This window comes from Hypomesus transpacificus, unplaced genomic scaffold (genome assembly GCF_021917145.1).
Source record: "Hypomesus transpacificus isolate Combined female unplaced genomic scaffold, fHypTra1 scaffold_100, whole genome shotgun sequence".
Classification (NCBI taxonomy): Eukaryota; Metazoa; Chordata; class Actinopteri; order Osmeriformes; family Osmeridae; genus Hypomesus; species Hypomesus transpacificus.
In genome coordinates, this window is record NW_025813695.1 from 252,210 (window position 1) to 270,691 (window position 18,482).

General features: G+C 40.7%; 1 protein-coding gene across 2 annotated transcripts in view; it reads right to left on the reverse strand.

The window, feature by feature from the left end:
* dbt (dihydrolipoamide branched chain transacylase E2) overlaps window positions 1-17,980 on the reverse strand; it is an 80,495-nt gene extending 62,515 nt beyond the window's left edge. Inside the window, exons 1-3 of one of the 2 annotated variants that reach the window (XM_047050082.1) lie at window positions 17,889-17,980; window positions 258-393; window positions 84-159 (exon numbers count right to left, since the gene is read on the reverse strand). In XM_047050082.1, the coding sequence (XP_046906038.1) occupies window positions 84-159; window positions 258-393; window positions 17,889-17,933 (257 nt within the window). In that variant the 5' untranslated portion in view covers window positions 17,934-17,980. The remainder of the gene's footprint in view (window positions 1-83; window positions 160-257; window positions 394-17,888) is intronic. The other variant, XM_047050083.1, reaches the window with a different exon arrangement.
* Between the last annotated feature and the right edge of the window lie 502 nt (window positions 17,981-18,482).

Consider the following 18,482-nt stretch of genomic DNA (forward strand, 5'->3'; position numbering starts at 1 on the left):
CGTGGGACACACAAACACAGAGATTATAGAGATTCACACATTCTTCAGAAATGAACATTCTATGTTTTTTTAAACAAGCCTACCATTCCTTCACCGTCACCTCCATGATGCCTTCCCCAATATCAGAGAGTTTGAATTGAAGAATTGGTCCTCCTGCAGCTGTAAATATATTAAAACTGCTGATTCAGAAGTATTTTCAATAATTTCTGTTAATTATAAAATTGGGCCAGGTTCAGCACAAGACCGAAGTTGCATACCAAAGTTGGTGTGAAACCCCCGTGCACTGCATCGTTTTGGGATAAAGGCATGGTGCATTGGTAAGGAGTAGGAAGGAGTGGAGTCTGGTGTGGTTATTTGAAATCTGGAGCAGCAACGTTTGTACTGGAGAGAGAGCTGTAATGAGAAATGAACACAGACACTTTGGTAAGAGGAAAAAATGACACACTCTCTGAAAACAGTATTTTATAAAAAATTCCCCTTCGCAGAGCTGCCAACATTGTGTTTTGGAAAGTAGTAGCAAGCCGAGGGGAGCGAGGATATATATTTTTTTTATAAATGTTTTATTATATGTCCTTTCTATCCATAGAATAGGACATGTATTTTACGTATGTGTATAACCTATTAGTCTGATCTGACATAAAACCGCAGTGAAAAACCGCAGTGAAAAAGCAGACGGGAGGCAAACAGTGCCTCTGCCTCAATGAAGGGTGCGTGCAAGAGCGTGGAAACTGGACTTTCAATCGAAACATGACGTGATAAATAATGGGAAACTAACGCCTGAGCTAAAAGATTTATTTCAAACGGCGGGACAGAACATAACGCGATCGACTACTCACATTCAAATCCAAATCGTTTTTTTGAACCTCAAGAATAGATTTGGCTTTGGACAAACAGCGGAGACTAAATATTAGCATCTTACGTTGGCAGAAGGCTTAAGGTGTACGTAAAAAAATTTAAGCTGTAAAGTACTTTAAGAGATTCAGAATACATCTCTTTATCTCACAGCAAGTGTCTCTTCCTCCTCTATAAGCGAGGTTTAAAGCCATCAATAATGTTAAATTGATTTGCTAATTCATGCAGTAATAGTCAACACCTATAAAAAATTAAAATTGGAGGGAAGGTTAATACAAACTTAATAGACTATATTTTAGTGTATTATGACATTTCACAGTGTGAACATAGCGTCCCTGCTACAGTGTAATTACAGAAGGAACAACTACCTAATAGTATGCAGTGGAATACTGTAGTCTGTAGTCTAATTGTTAACCATCCATGAACCTATAAAAGTGATTAACTTTTTTTTTTAACTAGGGGTCAGATGGGTGAGCGGTTAGGGTTAGGGCTAGTAATCAGAAGGTTGCTGGTTCGATTCCCAGGCTGTGCCAAATGATGTTGCGTCCTTGGGCAAGGCACTTCACCCTACTTGCCTCGGGGGAATGTCGCTGTACTTACTGTAAGTCGCTCTGGATAAGAGCGTCTGCTAAATGACTAAATGTAAATGTAATGTAATGTAACCCTCATATTGGCGTTACGAAAATGGAAACAGCATTTATTTTATCAATCACATAACAGATTTTCAATCATTGGTCTACTAAAATCAAACTTTAAAGTATTACGATTCCTCTGTCAAGAATTGTTAGTTACTGCCACACCAAAATATGGCCCACATGAGATACCTAGCTAACGTCACTGTGTCCAAACCCGACCGGTTTTTACCCAACATTCTGATGCCACTTCAAATATTGATAAAAATTATTGTATGATGTTTTCAGCTGATTTACTGATTTCACGTTAAGCTTTAACTTCTTACCTTCGAGCTAAATATTGTTAAAAAAAAAAGCGTTAGCTTATCCTTTATTAAAGCCGGTACAAAGACGCTGGCGCCGGTAAATTAGCTGTGCGCTACCCTTGTCCAAACCCGACCGCACTTATCCTCGTAGTAAACACTTGCCGCTGCTGTTTTTCTGGGGATATTAACTTGATCCAGGGTCACCAAACTGACCATAATGCTGTCAATATATCCGGGGACAATAAGATATCACGCTTCAACATCTCCAACTATGCGATAACTCTTCTTATGTCAGAGTAAAAAGCGTCGCCCGAGTGGTCTTTCGGCTTTCTCTCATCAATGTAACTTTCCAAAATTATTTATACATGTAAACGTCCATATATGTTTATGAAATTTGACACGTAGATTGTTTGGTATGCCTAAAATAATATTACTTACACTTTGCTAGCGATTGCAAAAGAAAATGGTTGCAAAAAGACCGGAAACTGGGTGTGTCCAACTTCGGGTTTGGACAATAGTAGTTTACAGCGGTCGGGATTGGACACAGTGACGCTACCTAAAACGGCAAGACAGCTGCAGAAACACCACAGGCAAAGGCCAGGGTGATAACATGTAGCTAGCTATGTTTCCAGGCTGTAATATCAAGACCCTGTATTTGTGTATGCCCTTAAACTGTTTAGCTCCTGCGATTCCCACACAGCAGTAGTCTAGTAGTTAGCTAGCTCAGCTGGACAACTTACCGGTCTGAATCTAGGAGGAAAACGGAGCACAGCTGGCTCTAGACTGCGACCAAATTGCACCCACCCAATATGAAGGAGCACTACAACTACAATTTGAGTGACTGACGGCTAATATTAACCAAACAAATGCAGTGTTTCCTCTACCATTTTTTTAGGGGCGCCCCCCCCCCCCCCAAAAAGACGACCTCCTGCCCCCCTAAAAGTATGACAAATATATATTTGGCTATATATTCCCAACAAAAATCACAGGTACAGGCAATTAACTTATTGCTCCACCTCAAAAGTTAAATTAATTGGTGACTGAGTGATAGCAACATTTCCCTTGTTATTTAAAGGAGCGATTGACTGGGTTTTTTGGGTATTTCACACTGTTCCTTAAGGTCTCCGAATAGGGTATGTAACATTGGTTGGGTTGAAAATGGCCCGGGTGCTGTTCTATGACCCCTGATAGATCCTCTGAAAAGCTAGTGAAAAAACTCTAGCTTTTCTCCTTTTATGGCATGCACATTCATATTTAGATAAGCTGCGCGCTGATTGGTTGGTTTTCAACGCGTGAAGCTGGGGAGCAAAAACGCAACACGGCCAACAGCAGCACTCAATGAAACACCGGAGGTGGAGACTTGAAATAAAAACGCTCAAATAAATCTATGTCTCTTCACAACACTGTTTTCAACAGATTGACTACATATCATTTGAAATGATAACGTTAATACTCGTTTCCACTTCTGTTGTCGAAGCAAACTGGATTGACTTAGGTGGGTAGAACGTTAGGCTACAGTTTAGCAACCAAACCATATTGTGATTCAACTTGGCTTCAGTTAGTTAGCTCTAGATATCTTGCTGAAAAATAACCTGACAATGATCTGAACAAACATGCATCGTGAATTGTAGATATACATAACACAGGGTATTTATTTGAATGAAACACAGTCAGGAACATGAAACAACGTTAGCCCCATTGCCTATAAACAAGGCTAAATTATCACACATACTACCTATGCTCTTGCGTTAGCAAGCTAAACTAGTTTAGCCTACATGCCTACAGTCTAGGTGTTTTCGCTACTTAGCTGTTCTTGCAGTCCTTGCAAATCAGCGTTAATAAAAAGCAGATGAGCTAGAGTCTAGCAGACATCGACTAGACGGGCATGGCTGATGTTTGTCTATACCGTAGCGTAGAAGATCCCTGTGCAGTTCGACCCTCAACACATTTGTGCAAACCATTTCACCAAGGACGGTTTTGAAAACCTGGGACAATGTCAAGCAGGATTTGCTATGAAGCTGTTGCTGAAAAGAGGTGCGTTCCGACCTTACGTTCATCACAGCTGCAAACTGTAGTATGATTTTGTCAGTAACAATTACTAGCAATGCTAACGTATCCTGTATCTAGCACTTGCCTTTCTCCAGTTCTTTCAAATAGATAATCTAGACAGGTGTTAGCAATAGGCCAGGCTGCTATTCGTTTTCTGGCAATTTTTTCGGAAGCTTCCCTTCTAATGCAGACTACACTTTGTCTAGCTAGAGTCATTTGATGTGTTTAGAAACGTATTTAGCATTCTACCTATGCTATATTCAGGAGACGTTAGCATTGCCAATAACTGTTAGCGAAAACATCATACTTACAGCTTGCGGTTGCGATGAGCATATGGTCGGAACAGCACCTCTTTTCAGCAACAGCTTCTTTGCAAATCCTGCCCTAAATTGTCCTAGGTTTTCAAAACTGTTGTTAGTAAAATGGTTCGAGCAAATGAAGAACCTAGGGTCGAACTTCACAGGGATCTTATCGTAGACAAACAGCAGCCATGCCCGTCAAGTGTTTGGTTCCGTGGGAAGACTATGACTGTCAGCATTCCTTGTAAAGCCTGGAACATTTACGACCTTGGTCCATTTTCAATACCTTTAAGTTTCTTCTTAAAATTCCTGTGGAAGTAGGCTACAGAGCAGCGCGCCGATAAACTTGTGTCTGAGATCTACGTGAGCTCCAATAATGTTCCTGGGCCAGAACACCGGTGGGCTGGTCTGAAGGTAAATGTTGGGGCATGACAAAGAGCCAAAAGAGGTGGAGCCCCGTTGGGACATCACAGCGGGAAATGTTTTTGAAAGCTATCGTTTGACAGCAGCAGTTACAAATTGTGAAATTTATGTAGGAAAGAGGCGTCAATGGACTTTGAGGTTCACAAGGTAAAATCGGTTTTGCAATCATTCGCCCCTTTAAAGGAGACATTGATTGCAAAACCGATTTTACCTTGTCATAGTTGAATAATGACATTTCGGTGGGTAAAACGGACATACAGTGAACCTCAAAGTCCATCGACACGTCTTTCCTATCTAAATCTCACAACTTGAAACTGCAGCTGTAAAACAATCGGTTTTGAAAAAGCGGAATTTGTAATGTCACAAATTTTGCATCACCTTTGTCACGTCCTAACATTTACATACAGACCAGCCTTCTGGTGTTCTGGCCCTGGATCTCAGACACTAGTTTAGCTGTGCTCTGTGTACTTTGCCTAACCCTACTTTGCTAATGCTAACGTGCTGGGTTGAAAAATGAATATTTATTAATTATAAGAATCACATCCAAATCGAATGACATTATCTTCTCCGGCTGAGACAACAAAATGTTTATCTGTTGCACCGTTCCCCACTCAGCTTTTACGTAAGTTCGCACGCTGCAAGTTCAGGCAGTGATAAGTGCGCTCTGATGATTTGCATGTTAAACAAACAATATTTATAATTTGTAGTACATTCAAAGAGATACTAAATACCATCGGCATTCGGTTACAACAGGACTGGTGATACGAGTCTTAATATTGTAGGCTATTAGCGGCTGAATCTGCAATGTCCAGCAGCCATTGAGTCAGATTGCGTAAAATGTACGTTTTTTTTTGGTGAAAAAAAAAAAGCGTTTCAAATTTCAGTTAGTCGATTTTCAGACGTTTTAGTCGAGTCTTGGTCGACTAAAGAAGATCTTAGTCGGGGACAGCCTTAAAAAATGTAATCCTTCTCTTTAAGCTCGCTCATTCTGGAAAACCAGGGCTCCAGTAGGGCTGGGCGATAAAAATAACTATCGATGTAATGACTTCCCTCGATAAAGATATCGTAACATTAATTCACTTTCAATAACATCAATAATGTCGATAGAGAATAATTAGGAACAGCAGTCCATTTAATTTCTGTGATGCAGCAGGAAGTTGCGGAGAAATCGTAGCCTACGCTCACTAAAATATACCGAGCACGTCGAGTGGAGTAGCTAATATTAACCGCGGAAAATTAGTCTTATTGCCGAAAACAGTGGCAGCGATAGCCATGGCAAGGGAGCAACTTCCAATGAAGATGTTGTTGATAAAAAGGGTTAGTCTTGTTCAGTTATTTGGAAGTTGTTTGCCTTTTTGAAATCCGACAAAGAGCAGAGCAATGTTCGGTGCAAATTGGTGCAGTAAACAAACAGGTGGTTAAGTTTGGTAATACGACAAACTGCAAATGTGGACTTCTTGTTGACCTCGACTTACGGTCTCGGTTAACAAACGTTTTAACAAATCTCTGCTTACAAAGGTGTTGGTAGATCTTTCGAAAGTCCATTTTCGTTTTTTATATAATATAACAACATGTAGGAAAATCCCAAATCAAACACGACAAATCTGGTGCAGACGCCATGTTGTCAACATCTCCAAGGCAACCGCTTGCTTGGTCCGTAAATCTTTTTAGCGGATTTCTTATAACGTCTCTGGACATACAAGAACAGCGTTTTGGTCCCAATTATAATACATTTACATTTACATTACATGTATTCATTTAGCAGACGCTTTTATCCAAAGCGACTCCCAAGAGAGAGCTTTACAGTGCATAGGTCACTGATAATAACAACAAGATAGCCCCAAAGCATTGCAGGTAGCCAAAAACAGAAGTACACATTGTGACTAGTACTGTGTAGTATTAATTAATGTGATTAGTATTAATCACAATGTGATTAATACTAATATATATGAAACCTTTTTTACCACCTGAAGCAAAATCACTCGTTGGAACATGCAGAAAGTGTGAGTTTGCGCCAAGGTATTGATAAGTAGGCTATTGATAAAAAGCAAGGTTTTAAAAAGCTCAAGTTACTTGACCCCAGGTACGTGCTCCCTGGCCGCAAACATTTCTCTCACACTGCTCTGCCTAAACCTTATGCCGAGTGTAGGTAAAAAGTTGAGGAGGAGACTTATTTAGCTACTACAGATCTGTGGTATATCGTTTAATTATCGTTATCGAATGTAAATATAAATATCTATATCGATAATTTTTTACCCATATCGCCCAGCCCCAGGCTCCAGACTAACTTTTTCCCTTAGTTGCACTGGTGCGCCTAACCTTTTTACTTAGGTGCACCAGCACAAAATGTAGGTGCACCCACATTTTTACTTGTGTCGCCACAATTTCAAGGACACCTTTTTATCACGCTCCATATACATTCATATATATTATGTAAATGATGTTAAACAAGAATAAGGTGTAGGTAAATATTGGTTTTATTTGAAGCACAATTAAACTGTATATAAAAAAATATATATTTTAAGTGCTACACTGAGCTGCTAAACTAAAACATTACAAGCGAAATAAAAAATGTCAAAATAGAAAGTGCTACTGACCTAACATTTCATGGCTCAAAGTCTTATAGCGGGTCCCCCCTTGCTGTCGCATGCCCTTCAGATGGCCAACCCCTGTAATTTGGCTTTCTTGCCCTTTGGCCTTGGCTAAACCAGTTTGCCACACTCTCCCTAGCATCAAAATCCTAGCTTCATAATGCAGGGGTGGACAATACATTTTGACAAGGTGCCACATAAGAAACTTGAAATGTGTTGGAGGGCCGCATCAACAATAACTTGAACTTAATGCTGCTTACTATTAATTTTCCCCCATTGTAAAAGCAGTAAAGTATATATTTTGATTAGCTGCTACTGGTTATCAGAAGAATAAGGATATTCTGTAAATATTTTACATGTTGGTCAACTAGGAAAAGACTATCGAAGTAACACTAAAAAGTAAAATAATCATTACATTTTATTTGTAAATAGTTAATCTTCACAAACACTGAAAAGTTGTTTTGTAGTATGTTAAAGATATGCAATTGATCAACTTTATACAAAAAGCAATACTTATTTTTCAGTTCATTTTGTTCTGTGAGAGGATTCCAGTGGGTTTGAACAAGTGCATCGAAATCTGGCTGAATGTCTGAGGTGGATATGCGAAGGACAGCTGACAGGTGATGATCCGGGTCTGCAATTTAACTAGCGCCCACTGAAGTTGTCAAGTTCTCAAGTTCCATGTTAGTTTTTTTCTTTAGTCCCTTAGTGCCGATTCAAATTATAATCCTTCTACACAGCGACCTTAGCGAACTAAGAACACAGCTTTGACTTTGACCTCAGTAAACAGATACTTGGAAGTCCATGTCTTGTTAAAAACTCTACATTCTGTATCAACCTTTCGTTTTTCATTTTCGAGGGGGCTAACCAACAGCTAACTCTCCTGTTGGTGAGGTTGCGCAAGCGCACATATGTAAATCGCCTGATCACTAGTCTTTCAGGACAACATATTTACTAGCGCTCAACACATGTATTTATTTGTAATTTTTTTATTTACCTCACGCGCGGCCAGATTGGGACAGCCTGTGGGCCGGTTGTGGCCTGTGGGCCGGTTGTGGCCTGTGGGCCGGTTGTGGCCTGCGGGCCGTACAATGCTCAGGTCTGCCATAACTGATTCTCGGGTGCTCAGGTCGTAATTTCAATCACACAGCACGGAGCAGTGTAGGCCTACAGGAATATCTGGACCACAGCCAATTAAAGGCAAAGACCCGCCCCATCTCTGTCTCTGATTAGTTTAGACCACGATATGATCCAACCATGAGTGTGAGTTCCGTCAAAGAAGAAACAAACGCTTCCTTCCTGGAGAGGCAGCGGATGGAAGGAGGTTAGGTGCACCGGTGCGACCTAAGAAAATGTTTACTCGCAACCGTTCAAATTTTGGTCGCATATGCGATACTGCCTGAATATTTTCCGGCTGGACCAAAGCTACTTTTTCATGATCATAAACGTTTAAAGCTAAGGCCGAATCCCAATACTCCCCCTTCCCCCTAGTTTACCCCTAGCCCTTGGCCCTCAAAACTGAGGGGTAAGGGCTACATATCGCTAAGAAATGGGACGCCACTTGATTATAGGTACGTCATCTAGCACGTATCAAAATCTCCAAAGCAAGTAGTGTTATGCACTGATATTAAACGAAATTCAAGTTTACTTAAAACTGTACACATATTTGTCAGAGAAATGCGGGACTGATGTGCAATTCTGCACTGTAACATTTGCGTACCAAACTTGCGATTTTTAGAAACGTTTCAATTAAGAAAATGGGTATTAATATATATGTTCAGGACTGAGTATCATACAAAACAAGACTTTCATAATTTTTTTTTCAATTAATTAAGCCCAAAATATTATATTTATCGGACTTTCTGGATGATCTGGCCGCCATTGTTGCCAGTCTCGCAGTATTCACATTGCCCTAGGTTTCAAGTAAGCTCCCAATCTTACTTGGTTTTAAGGGGTGTATACCCCTTAGTCTTAGCCCTACCCCTAGCTCAAAAAGAGTATTGGGACACCACTAGCTCTCACGGGAACGTGCAAAACTAAGGGGAAGGGGTAAGGGGGAGTATTGGGATTCGGCCTAACTCAGACTGCATTAAATCAACGTTAAATGATCCGCCAGAGCAGGTGTTTCGATCACTCATTAAACCAGACACCAATTGGTCTTGTTTCATTACGTGTTAGTTTTCATTTGGCTCAAATCTTACAACAATATATAGATAAAAAAATCAGATAACAATACTAATGCAGTGGAGGAGATAGCCTTGCCAAAAATCCTTCAAATATAAATACCTCTAACATTGTAGGTAGGCTACTGCAACACATTTCGCTGATCTTGCGTTAGCTGACAAGCTGACTAGCCGACAAGCTGACTAGCCGACAAGCTGACTACTGTAGCCTTTTCAAAGAAGACGCTGCAGTTCACTTGATTGCGATGGGCCAAATGACTCACCTGACGTGTCACCAAAGATGCTTTATTGTGAAGACTGCAGTAGCAGTGTTTCCCACACAGACTAATTTGTGGCGGTGCGCCACAGAATCAACACCGGCCGCCACACATTGCGTTTCGTAAAACATTTTTTTTTATCGCTATTTAGGTTAAAACACGCAGCGTATTCGTTCAGCTGCATTTCCTTTCCCCTGCTCTCCCTCCGTCTCATGCGTCTTTCCCACATATGCACACAGTCACAACGTCAGCACACGTTAGCAACAATGCATACATATGCCGTTCTAGTAAGACCGACAGCTATATCAGCGAGCCTTCAGCATTAGTGCCGTAGCTAAAAGTCGAGGAAAGTTGAGGCTACTTTTCGCTAGGTACCTTACTCACATTTACATTTAGTCATTTAGCAGACGCTCTTATCCAGAGCGACTTACAGTACTCGAAGTTTCCCCTTCGTTCTTTTGGTGAGAAGTCTCAGGAGCTAGCTACTTACTCAGCGTCATGGAGCCGACCAGTTAAATAGTTGTTTAGCACTAGCGTTGCTACATGCATAATGCAGAAATTATATGTTAGTTGTTGTTAATTTGTGAAGGTTTGAATCATTTTGGATTAATATTTAATGTAACAAATTATTAACAAATTAACTGTGTAACGAATTATAAACGAAGGAATTATTACGACCCCCCCCCCGGTCTGACAACCCCCACCCCTCCCCGCCACAATTAGATTTCTAATCTGTGGGAAACACTGCAGTAGGTTTTTGAAACTCCCGTTTATGGGAAATTGTACCCCCCCCCCAATAAAAACTCTGGATCTGCACGATTTACGTGGATGACATTTTTTTCATTCAAAACTGCTTTTTTCTGAAAAGTGACAAGTTTGCAGGTATGTTATTCACTCCTTGTGAGCGGCTCCGTGTGGTCCTGGGAACCTGGACCTGGGCATTTACTTCCTGTATTAGATGTGTTATGCAAGCTAATTTCGTTTCGACTGGCAACATACTGACATTGCTTTAATAAAAAAATACAAAAAACGCTTCAATTCATTATCCACATTATTCTCAGGGGGTCTACTGTAGAAATGATTATGGGTGCAACTTCTGGTGAGTAGCGGAAGTTGCGGTTTGCTATACGTTAGTCCCAGCCAGCCATCAACAGTAATTTTGTAAAGTAATTTCAACTATAATTTAACTAAAACTTGTTTTTTTTAAAACATATGTTGTCATTTGATTGTTATTATTATTGTTTTAAAATGTCATTGCGGAGCTCTGGTAGGCTATCTGTTGCGCTGTTCGCGGCTTTACTACAGCTAACAACCAGATTTAGCTAAATCTGTAGCTTCAAAGACAGTGTGTTGAACACACACCCACAACAAAAAGGGATTGTTCTTGTGACAAATGGTACAGTTTCCATCGCCTGCCAACAGATGAGTACTACAAAAGAATGTAGCTGAAAAACCTAGCCTTGAAGAGACCACCCAAAACACTATTGTATGTGTACTCATTTCATTTTGTGGACAAAAAGCTGACGGAGGAAATCCGCATCCTACTTTGTGTTTGGGCTACGAAAGACCTCCACAGATTTAGTTGCAGTACTGCCAGTAAAGGTGGGATGCAAGTGTTCATATAGGATTTTTTGTGGGTGAGTAGTGTCCTGGTCCAGCAATACATGAGAGCACCCAGTCGTTTCTATTTCACCTGACGATGAAACTAAAATCCAGGACCGGTGATGTGGGACTTTGAGGCTCTGACTAGGCTCTATGTCTGCTTTAAGGTAGACAAAGTTGTGTCCCACCTCCTTTATTAAAACGTAACCAACTTTATTGCTGTGGAGGTAGCTAGCTACTGATTAGACTCTGAGCTTTTCAGGTTGTTCATTGCTTCACCCGCCCTCCGTAGCAACAGACATAATAAAGTTTACGTTATTGCTAGTTTACGTTATTTGAGGCCTTTTTTTCTGTTTGGCCTCTCATCCCTCGATAGTAGAAGGCAGAGGTATGATCAAATTGTCCAGATTCAGGTGTAACAGGCTGTGTTCCCACATGTTTTATTTCGCATCAGAATTTGCTTACCGCAATGACTTTATGAGCGTTACCATGACAATCGCCGGCTCCGGAAGTTTCCTTTCTCTTGTGATTTAGCTAACTTGTTAACCGTAACCATGACGCGTTGCTAGGACAATAGAGGCGTATGAAGTGATTTAAAGACGTTAGCCCTACTCCGGCTCTAGTGTGTGGTAAATGTACACTACCTGGTTCTTAGATAATTGGCGAGTATTGCTATCGAATCATTACCGAACTAAGCACCAGCCCAGAACCAGCACCTTGGAATTTTGGGTTTAAAAGGGGTGTGTGTTCGTGTTAATTGGGATATGTTATGTACCTTTTCTAAATATTTTAATTAACGTTGGATTTGATAGTTTAAACCTACAGTTTTGCACTTTAATTTGTAAGCTTTTGTTTGTTTGTCAATGACATATACAGTTTGTTGTTTTCAAAATAAAATGAACTGAAATGGTAAAAAAAAAAAAAGGAAAATTGGAGGAAAATTAATCGTTTCGATTAATCGATAGAAAAATAGTCGTTAGTGGCAGCCCTAGAAGACACGCTTATCAACTCGATTACTATTGATCAAAAGAGAACAAGGGTTTGGCTGTAGCCTATTTGAAACATGCTCTTGAGAACATATTCGCTGACATGGTTGTAGGTCTATCCAATTGAGCGAAGAGGCATTGGTTTTACGAGTTCGGTTGAAACACGCCCCATAGTCACAGCCCAACGGAGAGTTTTCAGAATCATATTCTGACTAGAATTATGAGTATGAAAACGTCAGGCTAATTGACACCTCTTTTTCCTAGGCAAATCTTACAATTTGAAACTACTGCTGTAAATGGTCGGTTTAAAAAAATCTACCCTATTTCACTCTGGTCTGTACCGTCACGCCCCAATCTCAGGATTCGCATACATCTCAGACAATAGTTTAGCTGCGCGCTGCTCTGTGTACTTCCAACGGAATTACAATCCACCAGTTTTGAAAACCTTGGTCAATTTAAAGTAGGATTTGCTAAGCTGCTGTTGCTGAAAAGTAGGGCTGGCTAAGATTTTCTTTGCTCAACCAAGACTCGACTAAGACGTCTGAAAATCGTCTAATCGAACTTTGAAACACTTGAAAAAATAAAATAAAAAAAACCTACAACCATTTTCGCGATCTGACTCGATGGCTGCTGGACATTGCAGATTCAGCCGCTAATAGCCTACTAATAATAAGACTCGTATCACCAGTCCTGTTGTAACCAAATGCCGATGGTATTTAGTATCTCATACAATGTAAAAAAAATTATAAATATTGTTTGTTTACCACGCAAATCATCAGAGCGCGCTTATTACTGCCTGAAAACTTGCAGCATGCGAACTTAGAAGCTGAGTGGAGAACGGTGCAATACAGAAAGATGTTGTCTTGGCCGGAGAAAATGTCATTCGATTTGGATGTGATTCTTTTAATAGGCATGTTGATTTTTCAACCCAGCGCGTTAGCATGAGCGAAGTACGGCTAGACCAACTTACGTTTTTCAGGTGGTAGGCTACATCATATTCAACGTCGAACTATGAAAAATAAACCGTTGATGGCAGTTGCATTCATCGTTTCTCGAGTCACCCGGTACTTTGTAAATGTACTTAAATGAAATGCTGCCATACCACATATTTCTTTGCCATTTTGACTAATAACACCGACAAAGTAGGCTATGGCAGAGTTTTTAGCTCTGCAGCCAATTGTGCTCATGCCGTGTGCAAACACCGAACCAAAACAAAGTGCAGATTAATGAAACGGGAAAACAGTAACACCTTTTCTTTTAAATTACATATTTTTCGAATTGGTTTATTTGTCTTGGATAAAATAATCTACAATTTTTGTTGAACATTTAGTTAATTCAGCAATGATGACACAAGCGGGAATCAGATCTCACACTGCCATGTGGCAGCTCGGCTAAAACAATCTTAGTCGACCAAGAGCATATCGACCAGAAAATCGACTAGTCGACCAAGTGGGGACAGCCCTACTGAAAAGAGGTGCTGTTCCGACCGTATGCTCATCACAACTCCAAGCTGTAAGTATGATTTTGACGCCCACAGTGATTAGCAATGCTCACGTCTCCTGTATCTAGCATAGGTCAGCTAACGTTATTTCATTTTCCTGAGTGTTTCATTCGAATAAATAACCTGTGTTGTCATGTAAATATAAAATTCACGATGCATGTTTGGCTATGTTTTGTTTTTGCACTGCAGCTTCGCTTGTTGTAAACCAACCAATTAGCACGCAGCTCTTCTAAATATTTATGAGCATACCATCAAAGAGAGAAATCCCTCATTCTAGGGCTATTTCACAGGGTTGCATTAGGGAGCATAGAACAGATAGAACAGGCAAATAAAATCTTTTCTGATTCTGATACAGGATTACCTAATGTCTGCGTTTTGATGCAACTGTTTAAACTATGTGAGGCTCATTGGCGATTTCTTTAAAGACATGAAAACTTCACTTTAGGAGGTGATTTAACATTAATATGCGTTCCTCTAGCCTGCCTTTGGTCCCCCAGTGGATAGAATTTTCGATAGAGTAAACCAAGCCCCGGGTGTTCTTCTCCGCGCTTGAGAAAATGAAGGCTCAAACGCTGTTTGAAAATCTGCTCCTTCATCACAAGGAGCCTCTGCACAAACAGTAGCCTATCTTAATTTTATTTTCTCTGGAAATGCGCCGACACAACCTCAGTTTTGCATGTCTGCGCCAAACTTTCAGCCACCACCTTTGCCAATACAAAGTTGGCCTTGCTGACCGTCTGAAATTAAATTCTGGATCAGTACTCCTTGGTCCAGCTACAAACCTCGGACAAGTAAGTCAACTACCGCTATATCATTTTGTTGTTTACTATATGGTTACCTAGCTTGCTACCCTTAGAATCTGGCTGTAACATTAGCTGTGCAGCTATCAGCTGAGGTACTGTAACTAATGTAAAGGTAGATAGCATCAAGTATGTGTGTGAATACACATTCTGTAACGCAGTGTTGTACGCTTCGTTGTTATGTGGATAACGTTCATTTTCTGGAAAGAGACTTCAGATACAGTATTAGGGGACTACTAAGGCCTATATAAAAGCAAATCCAAAAACAGCATTTCATGTGACCTTTAAGACTGCAAGGGAAGCTCAGCTCCCCTAAAATAAAAAAAAAAAATCATGGTCAAATATGTACTATTGTGTCAACATTTTAAATGCATTAAAAACACGTTCATATCGAAGACGAGTTTGTTCAGAATCAGCTACATATATTAGCAGGTCGACTGACTGATTTCCTTCTCATACATTCCCGTAGCGCCACAGTGCATTTCCCTGTTGAAGCTCAGCTTCCATGGACTTCAATGGGGCTGCTTTGAACAGTTTTTTTCCAATTCTTCGAAACTACACGGTCATTGGATAAATGATGCGATTATGTCGCGCCCTGGACGCTCAGCGTCTCTGGGATTGAATGGAGGAGTGGGCTGGCTTGGACGCTAGTGACGTGTCGTTCGTGAACGATTCGTTCATTTTGAACGAATCCTTACAAAGACTCGGGAGTAACGAGTCCTCTCAAAGAGTGATTCGTCCATTTTCTCATGGCCGCGCATCGGGACTGTTGCATAGGCTCGTCCAAGTAAACAGAAATGATTCGTTCATTTCCCGACTCGGTCTTCGGGTTTGAGTCTTTGGATCATTTTTCACGTGACCTGCATAGGCTCTGTAGCTAGAGGAAACTAGGGGTGGACCGGTACATGTATTCGTACCGAACCGTACGGGCGTCACAGTTCGGCTCGTGAAATTGCACGGAGAATATACGGTATAAAAATTAATAAAACTCGCGTGCCAATTAATTAATGTAATGCGGAACTACTGTAAGATATTCGTGTTCTTTAGGGACAATCTGTAGCCCCGCCTTACCTCTGAAACAGATTGGCGCCGCCACCTGTGTAGTCGAGTGTGCCTGAGTGAGTCAGAGATAGCTAGCAGCAGCACTAAAGACGTAGCCTATGCAACGCTAGTGCTAAATATGAATGTTCGTAGTGTAAGTATAGCGAAAAATAGCCTAAACTTTCCTAGACTTTTAGCTGCGGTACTAATGCTGAGGGCTCGCTGATATTGCTGTCTAACTAAAACGTGCATTTAGTCTAGCAGACGCCTTTATCCAGAGCGTAGTCTCTATGAGTTGTTGCTAATGTGTGCTGATGTTGTGCACACCCAATAAATTCCAAATTTCCAGGCCTCTCTAGTTTCTACTCTGCCACGACCTTCTGTAGCTTCTCAGCTAGGTGAGTGCTTGTGTGCTGCTCATACAGGGGCCGTGTCTGTAGAACTGACGCTTTCATTTCCCACTCAGTCAATAAAATGAGCAGTCACCGTGAGGTAGCTTTCGGTATCACGAGAAGTCCATTCATCAGTCGTTAGTGAAACGGAGGGTGCAGCTGACAACTCGCGCTCCATCAACGTCCCTGTTTTGTTGTATATGTAAGGGACCAGGGCCGGCGTTGCTGCTACTGTACCCTGCCTGTGTTTGCGCTGTTGCTCAGCTAGTAGCCTATCGTTTCGTGGTGTAGGAGGACTGATCGACAAGCGCATCATACATTTAGCTAAGACTTGCATGTACAGTAGTTAGTCTGGAGCCCTGCTTCTGCATTTTTGTTTTGCCTTTCCCCCATTGTACCGAACTCGTACCGAACCGTGATGTCTGAACCGCGGTACGAACCGAACCGTGACTTGAGTGTACCGTTCCACCCCTAGAGGAAACGAATGATTCGTTCATGAGTCTTTGGATCCTTTTTTCACGTGACCCGCATTGTATTTTTTGGTAGAGGAAACAGTTCCTCTTTCTCTTTCGCGTGGCAGCTGTTTTAGTAGGACGTGAATGATATTCGCTCAAGTCATCACACTGACCGATTTTTTTTATTTTCACTTTACATTTACACTTACAGTTTAGGGCAGTGTAATTGTTTGGCGTGATAATTAAATGCTAGTGTGATAATACATGACCAAATCATACAAACTGTTTTGAAATAGTATCTACTGGTGCACATGTCATGCACCTACATGAGAATATGATGTGTTTGCAGTAGACGTATAGCCCCCCCCCCCCCCCCCATTGAAATATACGATTGACTTGAAAAAAATAAAATCTCATTTTACTGAACGAGATTCAAAGAACCGAATCACTAAAATGATCCGAACTACTCGACGCTGGGCTTCCGCGTGATGATTGGAGGGTCTGTCGAAAGACTGCATCTCCTTTTGATTGACAGCGATTTTGTACTATACAAAGTCACCGATAGCTGTTCAAGGTCAGTCCCATCGCAGATTTTGCAACTCGTTGAAAGACAAACTGCAACCACCTGTTTCTTTGTATTTTCTAGGCGAAATTGCAAGCCAATTTTGGTCATACATTTCATACACCACATTAGGCCTAGTTGTTTCAGTTTAACTTAATTCCCACATTCCCTTCAAGTTTAATATTGTTTTGTTAGATCGTTCCTTCACTTATTCATACAATAGACTAGGCTATGCTAGTGTCGAAGGGGTGAACTAGCCAGTGAACTAGCAAAATAAATGGAAAATGTATATGACATAGGCCGAAAATGAGCTTCCCCCATTTGAAAGATCAGCAGCCACCATTGACTGGTGAGGCTGCCATATTGCCCATCACCATTCCCTTTTGGACTAATGGAAACGAGAAGAGAATCGTTTAATTCTACACTCCACTCAGTGTAAAAGAGCAGCAACAAATGTATGCTTTTTAATCCATGCAATAAGTATGCATACGTATTCAAAACATACAGAAATCTCAGGTGTCAACTTGAATTACACATGAAAACTCTCCAAATGTTTGATATTAGTTTAAACAATAGGTTGGGAATCAATATAGTAAAAAAAAATAAAAAAAGAACTGCCCCTGCTGCAACCTCAATTTCCCGAAAGTACCGTTTCTAGTTTTTTGTACATCTTGCTACATCTTACCCCTGATAAATAGTTAAACTACACAGCTTAAGAACGGGAGCCTAAACTTTACAAAAGGCTGTACGTCCTGCCTAAGAAAGGTTACCTACAGTACCTAGCTAGTAGTTAGCTTGCTAGGTAACCTACAGCAGTACCTTGCTAGCAAACAAGGTAGACTGGTGGCGACTGTAAAGTATTAGGAGAACACACAATACTCAGGCGGTGTACGTAGCATCTCAGTTTGCTTGTCAAACTTCAATTGAGGAATATTTAGAATAGCTTAAGTGAACCTACCAAACGGCGAACCAATGTGAACGAACATCTGGTAACCGCGGCCATCTTTGCTCTCACTTGTCAGCCGGAAGTGAACAACAACGTACGCCCCCTCCAATCACCAATTGGAGCGCAAGAAGAAATGGGTGACTTTTTGTACAAAAGTGGTGGTTATGATTTGTTTCTTGGTAACTAGTGATGTAGCGATGTTTCTTTTTCTATAATAGTATTGAAATTGTATAAAATAATAAAAAATAAAAGATTCTTTATTCAAAAGTTTGAATATGAAAACAAAAAAGGTTTATTTGGTGAGTGGTTTGAAAAGCCTCAACAGAAAGGAAATTAACCACAGTTTATACATTTATATCTAATTAATATTAATTTAGGGTCTTAATGAAACCCTGGAAGTAATGTAATTCACACTCAAGCTGCCCTAAAAAAGTAGGAAGCATGATACTAGACTAGTAGGCTGGTTGCATGCAGTAGGGTGAGTTCAGGTAAGGTGGGACATCAGGTAAAGTGTGACAGTTAAGCATTTTGATGATTTAGTATGTGCAAAATCGACATCCAATCATTAAAGCTGATCTTGACTTGTAAATACAACACTTCTAGTCA